Source organism: Accipiter gentilis, chromosome 23, assembly GCF_929443795.1.
Source record: "Accipiter gentilis chromosome 23, bAccGen1.1, whole genome shotgun sequence".
In the NCBI taxonomy this organism is placed as follows: Eukaryota; Metazoa; Chordata; class Aves; order Accipitriformes; family Accipitridae; genus Astur; species Astur gentilis.
This window is the reverse complement of record NC_064902.1, coordinates 215,863-228,617: the sequence shown is the minus strand read 5'-3', so window position 1 is coordinate 228,617 and position 12,755 is coordinate 215,863. Positions and strand designations below refer to the sequence as shown.

General features: G+C 57.0%; 2 protein-coding genes across 5 annotated transcripts; both read right to left on the bottom strand.

The window, feature by feature from the left end:
- Positions 1–2,119: 2,119 nt before the first annotated feature.
- On the bottom strand, positions 2,120–7,703 carry LOC126049787 (antigen-presenting glycoprotein CD1d-like). Of its 3 annotated transcripts, none has more exons than XM_049826768.1 (6): positions 7,256–7,703; positions 5,840–6,097; positions 2,957–3,238; positions 2,564–2,848; positions 2,322–2,418; positions 2,120–2,214 (listed from the first exon to the last, which is right to left on the bottom strand). In XM_049826768.1, exons 1-6 carry the CDS (start codon positions 7,686–7,688, stop codon positions 2,208–2,210), a joined length of 1,362 nt encoding a protein of 453 aa, XP_049682725.1. In that variant the 5' UTR covers positions 7,689–7,703; the 3' UTR covers positions 2,120–2,207. The 3 variants fall into 3 exon arrangements, with proteins under 3 accessions (XP_049682725.1, XP_049682726.1, XP_049682727.1); XM_049826769.1 differs by having other exon boundaries at positions 5,840–6,031; XM_049826770.1 differs by lacking the exon at positions 5,840–6,097.
- A 1,520-nt stretch (positions 7,704–9,223) lies between these two features.
- Positions 9,224–12,696, bottom strand: LOC126049789 (T-cell surface glycoprotein CD1b-3-like). Of its 2 annotated transcripts, none has more exons than XM_049826772.1 (6): positions 12,565–12,696; positions 11,126–11,386; positions 10,295–10,576; positions 9,903–10,187; positions 9,685–9,781; positions 9,224–9,551 (listed from the first exon to the last, which is right to left on the bottom strand). In XM_049826772.1, exons 1-6 carry the CDS (start codon positions 12,635–12,637, stop codon positions 9,506–9,508), a joined length of 1,044 nt encoding a protein of 347 aa, XP_049682729.1. In that variant the 5' UTR covers positions 12,638–12,696; the 3' UTR covers positions 9,224–9,505. The 2 variants fall into 2 exon arrangements, with proteins under 2 accessions (XP_049682729.1, XP_049682730.1); XM_049826773.1 differs by having other exon boundaries at positions 9,225–9,551; positions 11,126–11,383.
- Between the last annotated feature and the right edge of the window lie 59 nt (positions 12,697–12,755).

Sequence of the window (12,755 nt, the reverse complement as noted above, 5' to 3'; positions counted from 1 at the left end):
CTGTTTCAGGGACTGTTGTCATGGTTCCTCCACGTCCCCTGGGATGTCCCACGTGGTGCCTACAGTACTTGTCCTCAATGGCCTGAGAACCTCTTGGTCAGGCAGAGTGGGCTGGCCTCCTTGTCCTGCTCAGCAAAGGAAAGCGTCCCCATGCAGGAGCAGGGACGCCTTGGGAAGGGAGGGCCTCCCTGCGATCCAAAGGCAGTGCAGTGCATGTCTGCTGCCTTCAGCCCTGCCTGGCAGAGGACAGTGGGGCATGGGATGGAGGCAACTCGTGGAGAGTGGCCCCGCAGGTGGATGGGGTGTCACAGCCTCAAGGGCCCTGGCTTGGGGACCCCCAGCGCTGAGAGCCAGGGCCACCCCTGAGCCCCAGGCATCACGGAGTGATGCTGTGGCAGGAGGGTGACATCGGGCAGGGTATGGGCCAGAAAGGGGCCTTTGGAGCTGGCAGCTGATGGGCTCTGCCTGGGAGGATGGTCCTGGCGAGGACTGGGACAGGAAACCCCCTTGGATCATTCAGGTCCCCCTGGGTTCTGGGGGTGGCTTAGGGCTCCATCTGGGTGGTTGGGGGGACTGGGGGAAGCTTGGCACAGGGGCTACGGTTTGGATAGAGCTGGGGGCTGCTGGAAGGGATCCCAGAGGGGGGTCTGGGGCAGCCTTGGGGCATCCCTGCAGGCCGGGGCTGATACAAGACAGCCATCCCCCCCATCCCCAGCCATGCTTACCCCACATCGGCCTGGTGCCCAGTGATGCTAATAGCAGCATGGATCACAGCTGTTGAATGGGTGGTGGCATGGTCAATGGCAGTATGGGGAGGGTGAGGGCACGGGCACTATGAGGGCCGTCTGGCCCAGGTGGGCCAGCTGGGCTGCTGTGCCTGGCGGTGGGGAGGGCCAGGTTCAGGGATCTGCCTGGTACCCAGTGACGCCAGGTGCAGTAGGGGTTGCCATTGGCAGGGCACTTGGGCATGGCAACGTCCCCGGACCCCATCTCAGCCTTGAGCCATAGGGTAGGGGCACGGGGATGTGTGGGGAGGAGGAAGGGGCCCGTGGGGACAGAGGAGGGACAGGTGGGGCTTGGGAAGGGGAACAGGGAACCGGCAGTTTGGGATGAAAAAGGAGGCCAGTGCCAGGGCTGGGGATGTGTGGGGAGAGGGAGGGATGTTGGGAGCAGGGGAAGGGGACAAGGATGGGGTATGGACACAGTGGGAAGGGGGATGAGGAGGGGTGCGAGGGCGAGTGCCTGGGTGGGCAGGTAATGGGGAGCCCCTTGCCCATGGGGCCACACAGGAGGATGAGAAGACTGGGCTGGGGAAGCCTTGCCTGTGGCCACAAGCATTGAAGGAATTCAGGTGGGAGCAAGGCCATCCCCCTGGCTGCAGATGGGGTCCCCCATGGCCACAGTAGCACCTTGACACCTGCAGTGCTGTAGGTGTCTGAACCCCTCTTTTCTATCCCCAGTGCAGGTGGGTGTGCTGCCTGGCCGTGATGGGAATGGCCTTTGCCACCATTTGTGCCCAGAGCACCCAGCCCTGAGTGGCACAGTCATCTCTGTCCCCTCTGTGCTGCTGCCCCCAGCACTGAAGTGGGCGGGTTTGCCCCAGTGTGGCTGAATTTCCCACGGGGGAGGGAAACCCCATTCCCACAGCTGGCCACATGCCTGGGCTCCCCATGCCCCCAAGCTATGTGATGGCCCCATGCCTGTCTGTCACCATCCCCTGGTCTCAGGGACCGGGAACTGGTGCAGAGGTGCTGATGTGCCCCCAGAAGGGTGGGTGAGGGGAAGTTGGTCCTCCCTCTCCCTGCTGCATTGCTGCCTCAGCCTGCTTTGGTACTGGCTGAGTCCTGAGTGTTACTTTGTGGAGAGCCCAGTGCTCCCCAGGATTAGGGCCTGGGCCAGGGATACCCTGCTGGTGTTGGGGAGCTGTCCTGGTGTTTCACCCTGGGATGAGGAGTGTGAGCATGCCCTTGCACTGCATCAGGTTCAGGGATCTGCCTGGTGCCCGGTGACGCCAGGTGCATCAGGGCTCTTCCCATCTGTCCTGGGGTGGGCAAGAGCCACCTGACGCCACGTGCTTGTGGGCTTTGGGCATGACACACCAGGAGTTCCTACATGTGTGTGGGGTGTTAATTAGCGGTTTATTATCAGGGAGATGCAGGGGGCCAGTGTGGCCTTCGGGCATCCCTGGCGTAGTGTGTCCCGTGCTCTCAGCTCCTGCAAGAGAGGAGGAGGTGAGTGAGGCTGGACAAGGGCAGGCAGTCCTGGCCAGGCAGCTCCCACCTGCCATGGGCTGGTGCAGCTGGGTGAGGAGGAGACCTCACCTGCGTCTGTAGCACCAGATGGCACCAGCAAGGGCTGCAGCCACGGTCAGCAGCACTGCAATGGTGATGCCGCCACCAAGAGCTACCTTGGAGCTGCCTGGAGAAGAGAGAGGGGTTGCGGGCGCACAGTTGGCCATGGCCGGGGCTGCCATTGGAGCCTGGCCCACCATCCTCCAGGCACCTGCGTGGGGCCAGAGGCCTCTGCCCACACCCTGCGCCCCATCCCCATGGGTGGCACCTACCCCATGGGATGAGGAGGCTGCGGGTGCCCAGGCTGCGGTGGTGCACGCGGCAAGTGTAGCTGTGCCCGTCATGGGGGGCCACGGCCAGGATGCTGCGGAGCTGGTAGGTGAGGTCGGCGTTGGGCAGGATGGCGCTGGTGTTGAGCGCTGGGCCTGGTGGCACCTCCTGGCCATCCTGCAGCCAGGCCACGCTGATGGGCCGTGGGTAGAAGCCAGTGACGCGGCAAACCAGCAGGAGCTGGTCTGGTTTGGGCATGCGGGAGAAGACCGTGGCAACAGGTGGCTCTGGGGGGGGTGAAGGCAAGGGGGTGAACGGAGCCCTGGTGGGGCACTGCTTGGCCTCAGTGTGTGTGGGGCTTTGGGGTGGCTATGCCAGGGTCAGGGTGGTCTCACCTTGTCTCTCCAGAGATGCCTTCCCGTATTCGATGAATTTCTTCATATGGTCAACACAGGTGACATTGAGAAGGTGCTGCAGGGTCACAGAGAAGCCGGTGAAGTTGTTGAACTGCTTCTCAACTTGTGCAGCCAGTGCACTCTCCTCTCGCCTCTCCCAGTGGCTGTTGTCCACATCAAAGCTGAGGAAGTTGTGGGCGTTGTAGGCAAGATGGTAGAATTTGGTATAGGAGCCATTGGGATACAAGTCACAGCCAGTTGCGCACTGGAATACAAAGGGGTCTGCAGGGGAACAATGGGCATCATGAGTGCAGCTCGAGCTGGAGCCCAAAATTGCAGCCTGGCACCTGCTTCTTTGGGGACATCCCTTTCCCCCTTCCCTCTGCACCCCACTTCATTCTCCCCAGGGAGAAAACACGAAAGGCCAAAGCTCAATTACAGTTGGAACTGGCCAGTGTTGTGTCAGACAACAAGAAAGCCTTTTTAAAGTATGTTAATAGCAAGAGGAGATCTAAAGAAAACATTGGACTGATCCTTGTTGAAGATGGTCACCTGACTAATAGGGATGAAGAAAAAGTGGGGGTATTCAATGCTTTTTTTGCCTCAGTCTTTAATAATACTGATAGGCCTTGGGCTGCCCAGTCTTGTGAGTCAGAGGACCATGACTGCAGGAACCATGGCTTTCCATTTGTGGACACTGAAATTGTAAGGGACCACCTTTATCAGCTTAATGTTCAGAAGTCCATGGGGCCTGATGCAATTCATCCTAGAGTATTGAAGGAGCTAGCGGATGTTATGGCAAGACACCTCTCGATCATCTACCAAAGGTCTTGGAAGTCTGGAGAGGTCCCCACTGACTGCAAGCTACGTCAATATTATTCCAATTTACAAGAAGTGTGTGAGGGAAGAACCAGGAAACTACAGACCTGTTAGTCTAACCTCAGTACCTGGAAAAAATATAGACAAGATCATACTGGGTGCTACTGAAAGGCATTTAAAGGACAATGCAATCAGGCACAGTCAACATGTTCACAAAGGGTAAGTCCTGTAACTAATTTGATACCCTTCTACAATAAGGTCATCCACCTAGTGAGTGAGGGGAAGGTGGTGGATGTAATTTTTCTGGATTTTAGTAACGCTTTTGATACTGTCCTTCACAGCATCTTTCTGGCCAAGTTGTCCAACTTGTGGGGTGAGTGCATTCACTGTGCACTGGGTGAAGAACTGGCTGAATGGCAGGGCTCAAAGGGTTGTAGTGAATGGGGCTACATCTGGCTGGCATCTGGTCACGAGTGGTTTTCCTCAGGGCTCAATCCTAGGGCCAGTGCTGTTCAATATTTTGATCAATGATCTGGATGAAGGAGTTGAATGCACCATTAGCAAGTTTGCTGATGATACCAAACTAGGAGGTGCTGTTGACTCTCTTGAGGGACAAGAGGCCTTGTAAGAAGGATCTGGATATATTGGAGCATTTGGCAACCATCAATGGCATGAAATTTAACAAGAACAAATGCCAGATTCTGCACCTGGGATGGAGTAACACTGGACACAAGTATAAATTGACAGAGGAGTGGCTGGAAAGCAGCTCTGCAGAAAGGTATCTGGGGTGCTGGTCGACAGCAGGCTCAATACGAGCCAGCAGTATGCCCCGGCAGCCAAAAAGGCAAACTGCATCCTGGGATGCCTCAAACACAGTATAACCAGCTGGTCAAGAGAGGGAATTGTCCCACTGTATTCAGCATTGGTGCGGCTTCACCTGGAGTACTGTGTGCAGTTCTGGGCCCCACAGTTTAAGGATGTGAAGGTACTTGAATGTGTCCAGAGGAGGGCAACAAAGCTGGTGAAAGGGCTGGAAGGCATGTCCTATGAGGAGAAGCTGAGGACTCTGGGTTTGTCTAGTTTGGACAAAAGGAAGCTGAGGGGCAACCTCATTGCTCTCTACAGCTTTCTGGGGAGGGGAAGTGGAGAGGAAAGTGCTGATCTCTTCTCCCTGGGATCCAGTGATAGGATCCACGGGAATGGTTCAAAGCTGCATCAGGGTAGGTTCAGACTTGACATTAGGAAATTGTTCTTTACAGAGGTGGTTGATACCCCAAGCCTGTCAGTGTTTAAGAGGCATTTGGGCAATGCCCTTAATAATATGCTTTAACTTTTGGTCAACCCTGAAGTGGTCAGGCAGTTGGACTAGATGATTGTTGTAGGTCCCTTCCAACTATTCTATTCTATTCTATTCTATTCTATTCTATTCTATTCTATTCTATTCTATTCTATTCTATTCTATTCTATTCTCCCATGTCAGTGCTCTGCTTTATGCCAGGTGGAAACTCTGCAGGTGAGAAACCTGTCCTGAGCCCTGTAGCTCATTGTCCTTGAGCTGCCCCTGCCAAGAGCAGGGTGGGAGCCATGGCAAAGCAGGAAGCACTGCTTTGGGGGAGTGAAGGGACATGGGGTGTGTGCGAGTAGGACAGTGGAAACTGCTTGGCACCCTGCCCTTGGGTCACCAGTGCTGCACCAGTGTGTGGGGCTAGGTCCTTGCTCCCTGTGTCCTGTCCCACAGACATGAGCAGAGAGGCCCCTTTGACTTTCTATTCCACTTTCTCAGATGACTTCTCTAGTGGGATTTGTGGTGCCTGTAGAGCAATAGGGGGGGCTGGTGTCAGGGCGTAAGTGGAGCTAAATGCGGCCAAGGTTTGTGCTGGGGACCAGGATGGCTCCATGTGACCACCACAGAGGACAGAGTGGTTTGGGGGTCTTGCTGGTGCAAGATGAGGCCCATTCCCTTCTCTCCTGCCAGCCCCAGTCTGGGAAAGCTGGTGGTGGCTCTGAGCTCCTTCTCACAGCTCTCTGCCTTGGGAAAGGAGGTGCTGAGCACCTGGTACTCACAGGGTGTCTGGTACAGCTCGGCATCACCAGCTAGAGACAGAACGAAGTTGTGCATGTAGATCCTGAATAGGTTTTTCAGATTTTCCCACTCTGCTACAGGCAGGGCTGGGTAGACCCATGGGTGGAGGTAGAGGATGTTCTGGGTGTATTTCTGCAAGGCAGCAAAGACGATGTCCTGCAGGGTGGCCCAGGCTGAAATGTCGACAAAGCTGGCATTGTGGAAGATGAAGGTTTGGAAAAGGTGGAGTTTACAAGAGCCTGTGGGGAGAGGTGGGAGAAGAAGTGGCATTGGGGTGCATGAGGATGAAAGAGGAGGTCATGGGGCTGCCAGCTCCAGTGCTGGTGGGCGGCCCTGGGAGGAAGGGTGGCTTGCAGTGTCCCCAGGGACAGGCAGGGTGAGATGGGGCAGCTGGGCAGGGTGGGGAAAATCCCCTGCTTTCACTCAGTTTGCAGTTTTCTTCCATGGCCAGTCTGAGCCTCTCCCTGCTTCTCCTCTAATTCCCTTTTTTTAGCCATCCACCACCCCAATGTGACCTTCTGGGAGCTGTCACTTAGCCATGTGGAGGGAATGGCAGAGGGACCTCAGTGCTGGCTTGGGGCAATGCTTCCCCCAGCAAGGAACAACTGTGACAAGTCCCAGATCCACTGGAGACCTGCACATAGTGCAGGGGCTGGGCGGGCTGTGTGGGGCTGAGAGGGAGGAGGACTTCATCACAGTTTAGGGGCTCTCGGACAGTGCTCGAGATCAAATCCTAACAGGAGACAGGAGACCGAGTTTGATGCTGCAGCGCTGAATGGGGCTCTGGTAGTAAGCAGGGCAGAGTGAAGCCTGTTTTGGAGCAGTGAGTGCCCCCCCTGGCAAGGGCGTGGTGGGCATCTGCCCCTGGAATGGGAAATACAGGCTGGGGATGCAGATGAAGGCTTATAGCTGCAGGAGGAACCTTCAAGTGTTGTTTCACAGAGGAGAATGCAGAGGATCTCGGGCCCTTCAACTGCAAGAGAAATGATCCTGCAGGCTGAGGGGAGTGCCCAGGACATCCTCAAGAGGTTGGAGCCCAGTGCAAGGCTGTTGTGCCATGAGGGGCTGAGAACCCCTGCTGCCCGCAGGCTTCCTGCAGGAGGAAGGTGTCTTTGAGGGCAGCCCAGGACCCCAGGCCTGGCTTAGGAACTCCTTGCCTCTTGGCTGCTCAGGCATCTGAGCCCCAACACCAGTGGTGCTGGGCTGGGCAGGGTGGTGTGGGGCAGGGAACCCTGAGCAGGTAGGCAGGGATGGGGCACCTTTGGGTGCTGTGGGGTGGGGGGTGGCCCCTTGGTGAGGGGGACAGTGGCCTGCCTGTGCCCACCCCCTGCCACCTCTGTGGGGTCCCATAGTGCAGGGATGGGAGCAGGTAGGGTTGAGCCAGGGCTCTCACTTACCCTCTGGATCTGCCCACGTCCCAGGGACGAGGAGGAGAAGGAAGAGCAGGAGGTGAGGGTGCTGCATGGTGCCAGTGGCAAGTGTGCAGGAGCAAGTGTAGCAGGAAGAAGAAGTGGCCACAGGAGCCGTGACTGCACACTTCTCCGCGGGGCTGATCCGCCTGTGCAGCTCTGGTGGAGCCAGTGTCATGGGGCAGCCCTGGTAGCCAATGAGGCTGGTGCTGAGGTTTTGGGGAGGGCCTGACCAGGTGTGTTCCCCAGGGGGAAGTGGTGTGGCTGGCAGAGGGCTGGGCTGGGGCACTCTGGCTGGCAGCTGAGAGCACCAGGGGAGTTTGGGTGGATGCAAAGCCATCCCTCCTGGCTGCAGCAGCACCCTGACATCCAAGGAGTTGTAGGCTTGGCCTGGCCCATGGTGGCCTTTGCCTCCCCCCATGGTAACCTCCAGGGGTTTACTCTGTAGTCCCCAGCAGAGAGTATTGGGCTTATGTGGCAAGGTTTTGGTGGCAGGGGGCCTGCAAGGGTGGCTTCTGTGAGAAGATGCCAGAAGCTGCCCCCATGTCCAACAGAGCCAGTTCCAGCCAGCTTCAAGGCAGACTCGCTGCTGGCCAAGGCTGAGCTAGTCAGCAACAGTGGTAGTGCCTCTGTGGTAACGTATTTAAGAAGGGGTAACAACTGCTGTGCAACAGCAACCGGGAGAGAGAAGTGAGAATATGTGAGAGAAACAACTATAGAGACACCAAAATCAGTGAAGAAGGAGGAGGAGGAGATGCTCCAGGCACCGGAGCAGAGAGGTGGTGCCTGTACAGCCCGTGGTAAAGACCATGGTGAGGCAGGTTGTCCCCCTGCAGCCCAAGGAGGACCATGGTGGAGCAGATATCTACCTGCAGCCCATGGAGGACCCCATGTCACATCAGGTGGGTATGCCTGAAGGAGAGGAGCCCACACTGGAGCAAGTCTTCTGGCAAGACTTGTGACCCCACAGGGGACGTGTGCTCGAGCAGTTCGTTCCTGAAGGACTGCAGCCCATGGGAAGGACCCATGCTGGAGAAGTTAATGAAGGACTGCCTCCTGTGGGTAGGACCCCATGCTAGAGCAGGGTGAGGAGGAAGGAGCGACAGAGACAATGCATAATAAACTGACAGCAAACCCCATTCTCCATCCTCCTGTACCACTTGGGCAGAGGAGGTAGAGAAGTCAAAAGTGAAGCTGAGTCCAGGAAAAAGGGACGGGTAGGGGAAAGGTGTTTCTAGATTTGTTCTTGTTTTTCATTATCCTACTCTGATTTTGTTTGGCAATAAATTAAATTAATTTCCCCAAGTTGAGTCTGTTTTGCCCGTGATGGTAATTGCTGAGTAATCTCCCTGTCCTTATCTCGATACACGAGCCTTTTGTTGTCTTTTGTTGTATTTTCTCCCCCTTGTCTAGTTGAGGAGGGGGAGTGATAGAGTGGCTTGGTGGGCACCTGGCAGCTAGCCAAGGTCAACCCACCACACCACGCTTCTTGGGGACATGCTGCTCAAAGACAGAGTCCCCCAGAGCCTCAGTGTAGCTCTTTCATGGCTGTCAGGCATATTGGGAGGGTGACTATACCCCATCCTTCCAGCTTTTACAGGGGCAGAAGTCAGGCATGGTGGCAGGAGTCAGGACTGTAGGAGGTCCAGACCCAAAATCATCCTGGACAGAGGGTGAGATCAGCACTGGAGCTGGAGCAGCTTTGCACCTGCTTGAAATGCCTCCCCATGTCAGGGGATTGGAGTTGTCACTTGGGTCCCCCCTCTCCTTTTCTCCTCAGTGAAACAGCTCATATCCCTCCATGTCTTCCTGGTTTGTGGCCTGCTCCAACTCCCATCCCACTCAGCAGCCCCACACTGGTCTGGCCGCAGGTTGTCATGCCCTTCTGCCAGGGACAGACACTGGCCACAGAGATGCAGAGATGTGGGAGAGGTTGGCGGAGGAATTGCTTCTCCTGACATGGCAGGGGAGATCAGCCAGTGTCCAGGAAAAGGGAGGCTTCCTGGCCACAATGTGGGGTCTCTGCAGTGTGGTGGGGGCTTTTCTGGGGGGACCTCATGATGGGGAAGGAGGGCGAAAGGCACAGGAGCCACATGCGGCTTGGGAGATTCGTAGATGTTTAATGCTGTGGTTTTCCACAACAAACCCCTGTCAGTGCTGATGGGTCAGGGATGGGACATGAGATGAGCAGGGAGAGCTGGTAGCGAGAGAGCTTGTTGCCGGGCCAGCAGTCAGGCCTCAAATGATGAATTCCTGGATCTCCCATGTGGCCTCTTCACCTTTCCTGCAATGCGGAGGAACCGTGAGCCACATTCGGGACTGGGGAGTTCATCCCTGCAGAGCTGCTGCTGCTGCAGCGCCTGGCCTGACCCATCTGCCCATAAATGTGAGAGCAGACTGTGGGAGGAAGACCTCACCTGCGCTTCCACCACCAAAACCCCCCAGCAGAGGCTGTGGCCACAAGGAGCAGCACTGCGATGGCGATGCCAACAGTTGGAGCTATGCTGTGGTTTTCTGGAACAGGGAGAGAAGAGAGCAGCCATGTGAGTGTGGCAGCACCAGGCAGGAGCTGTCCCTTGTAGGGCCAGTGGCTGCTGTCAGCACCCTGCACCCCATCCCCATGGGTGGCACCTACCCCATGGAATGAGGAGGCTGCGAGTACCCAGGCTGCGGTGGCGCACACGGCAAGCGTAGCTGTGCCCGTCATGGGGGGCCACGGCCAGGATGCTGCGGAGCTGGTAGGTGAGGTCGGCGTTGGGCAGGATGGCGCTGGTGTTGAGCGCTGGGCCTGGTGGCACCTCCTGGCCATCCTGCAGCCAGGCCACGCTGATGGACCGCGGGTAGAAGCCAGTGACGCGGCAAACCAGCAGGAGCTGGTCTGGTTTGGGCATGCGGGAGAAGACCGTGGCAACAGGTGGCTCTGGGGGGTGAAAGCAAGGGGGTGAGGGGAGCCCCCGGTGGGGCACTGCTTGGCCCCAGTGTGTGTGGGGCTTTGGGGTGGCCATGCCAGGGTCAGGGTGGTCTCACCTTGTCTCTCCAGATCAGCCCTCCCATACCTGCACAGGGTGAGGATGTAGCTTTGGCAGGAAATGGAGAGGAGGTGCTCCATGAATGCTGTGATGGCCTTCTTGCTGGTGAGGGACTTGCTGACAAGCTCAGCTAGTGGGGATGACTGCCGGGGCTCCCAGCGCTGCCTCTCCATCTCAAAAGCTATGAGGTCTCTGCCACCCTCTCCGACATCCATGAAGCCCCAGCTTGTCCTATTGGGGTGCAGCACACAGCCCGCACGGATCTGGACCACCAATGGATCTGCCAAGGGCAGAGCCAGTGAAGAAGTCCTGTGAGTGTATGGGACATGGGTGGCATGAGGTGGGATGTGGCTGGAGGTGCATGCAGGGGTGTAATGGGCAGTGGGGTGCAATGGGCATCAGGGCATGGGACCGTGCTTCAGGAAGCCCTGGGACACCCCGCAAGCCCTCAGTATCCTTGGAAGACTGGAGTGAATATGAGGCCAGTTAGCATGGGGTAGTTGCTCAAACAGAATCTTGTCCCCCAAAATATTTGCCCCCAACTTTCTCTTTCCCTGATCTGTGCTGTGCGGATCCTGCAGCCCCGGTAAATTTGGTGGCAGCTCTCCAGTGTGCAGAAGGGTTCCCCATGCCAGATGGCAGGAGCCCTGAGAGATGTTTTTGGTGCGCTGCCCTCCCCGCCTCTGCTAGCCATGTGCCCCAGAAGCTGCAGCATTTCCCATTACCCTTTCAGGAGGTGTTGCACCCTATGAGACCTATGGAGAGGAGGGCACAGCCAGAACCCGGGGAAAGGGGCTGGGGCCATGGCTGGGGCCGTGTCCATACTCACAGTTGCATTGCACCTGCTGGGCCATTTCGTGCACGTATCGGACCATATTGCGCAGAAAGAGTTTTGAATGGGATTTGATCTTCTCTGCGTCACCCTCAGCTGTGGCCTGGCGGGCCCAGGGCCAGTGGAAGTGGATGCTCCAGTTGGCAGGATCCAGTGCAAAGATGGGCACGTCCTCCAGCAGAGCAACCCCGGACATCTCAGCAGAGCTGAAGTTGGTGATAAAACTGGTCTGAAGCAGCTGTAAAACCTGTGGCTCTGCTGGGAAAGAGGATGGGGATGGGAAGGGCTGCAGAAAGAGGAGATGAGTGGGGGGGCTGGAGGGGAAACAGGGGATTCAGACTAGATGTAAGGACAAAATTTTTACAATGACAGTAGTGAAACACTGGAACAGGTTGCCCAGACAGATGGCAGATGCCCCATCCCTGGAAACATTCAAGGTCAGGTTGGAGAGGGCTCTGAGCAACCTGATCTAGTTGAAGATGACCCTGCTCATTTGCAGGGGGGTTGGACTAGATGACCTTTAAAGGTCCCTTCCAATGCAAACTACTCTATGATTCTATGATCTTCAGCCCACTCAGGGTTGCTTTCCTGTCTGAACTTCCTGTGCCTACACTGCTCTTTTTCCTTCTCTATTTTACTTTCAATATGGTGTTACTCTCCCATACAGGATTTCAAGCACCTCGTACTCTTCCCTCCCTGTCTCCCTTCTGCCCAGTGCCTGCTGTGCAGAGCAGATGTTGGGGGGTACCTCGGTGCTTGTTTGGGGTGCTGCTTCCTCCAGAAGAAGCACCTGTGCCAGGACCTGTATCTTCCAGAGACCTGCACACGGTGCAGAGGACATAGAGAATGGAGGAGAGGAAAGAGCATTTTGTCCAGATTTAGGGTCTGCCGGGCATTGGGAGCTCAAGGAGACCAAACCCTGACAGGGGCAGGAGACTAGGCCAGCCCAGAGATCAATTGCCTATTCCCATGTCTGCTGCTCCCCTCCCCCAATGAAACATGAGGTCTCATGGGGTTGTGGTGAAATGCTCTGTGCAACAGCAGCACCCAAAACACCCTCTTGCAGGTGCAGCTCCCCAACAAACAAGGGGCTGCTGGAAGGGACCCACAGCATCACATGGGGCTGAGAACCCCCTGGCACCCACAGGGTCCCTGCAGGCCTGGCTGGAGACCCCTGGCCTCACTTCTGCTTGGGTGCCCGGGACCCTGTGCTGAAGCTGGTGAGGCATGAAGCCATGAGCTAGAGGCAGGAACAGAAAGGGTGAGCAAGGACAGGGCACCTTTCGGTGCTGCGTGGTGGGGGGCTGGCCTTTTGGTGCTGGGGATCATCCCCCCATGGAGGGGACAGTGGCCTGGCCATGACTCCCCTGAGGAACCTGTGGGGTCTTCTGACAGGAGGGTGAGAGTGGTTGGGGTGAGCCAGGGCTCCCACTTACCCTCTGGGTCTGCCCACATCCCAGGGAGGAGGAGGGGGAGAAAGAGCAATAGGAGGAGACGAGGGCGCTGCATGGTGCATGCGGCAAGGCTGAAGCAGCAGCAGCAGTGACTGCGGGAAGAGGAAGAGCCTGTGGGGTCCCCACGCTTCAGCCCAGCCCAGCAGTCATGGCCGTGGCTCTCCACCAATGAG

Bases quoted from the DNA above. Each gene is read 5' to 3' on its own strand.
- LOC126049787 (XM_049826768.1), bottom strand. From the start codon at position 7,688: ATGGGGGGAGGCAAAGGCCACCATGGGCCAGGCCAAGCCTACAACTCC. The intron at 3,239-5,839 runs GTGAGTACCAGG...GTTCCCCTGCAG, and splicing joins CGAGCTGTACCAGACACCCT to ACCCCTTTGTATTCCAGTGC. The intron at 2,419-2,563 runs GTAGGTGCCACC...TCTCTTCTCCAG, and splicing joins CAGCCTCCTCATCCCATGGG to GCAGCTCCAAGGTAGCTCTT.
- LOC126049789 (XM_049826772.1), bottom strand. From the start codon at position 12,637: ATGCAGCGCCCTCGTCTCCTCCTATTGCTCTTTCTCCCCCTCCTCCTC. The intron at 10,188-10,294 runs GTGAGACCACCC...TTCACCCCCCAG, and splicing joins GGCTGATCTGGAGAGACAAG to AGCCACCTGTTGCCACGGTC. The intron at 9,552-9,684 runs GTGAGGTCTTCC...TCCGCATTGCAG, and splicing joins TTTTGGTGGTGGAAGCGCAG to GAAAGGTGAAGAGGCCACAT.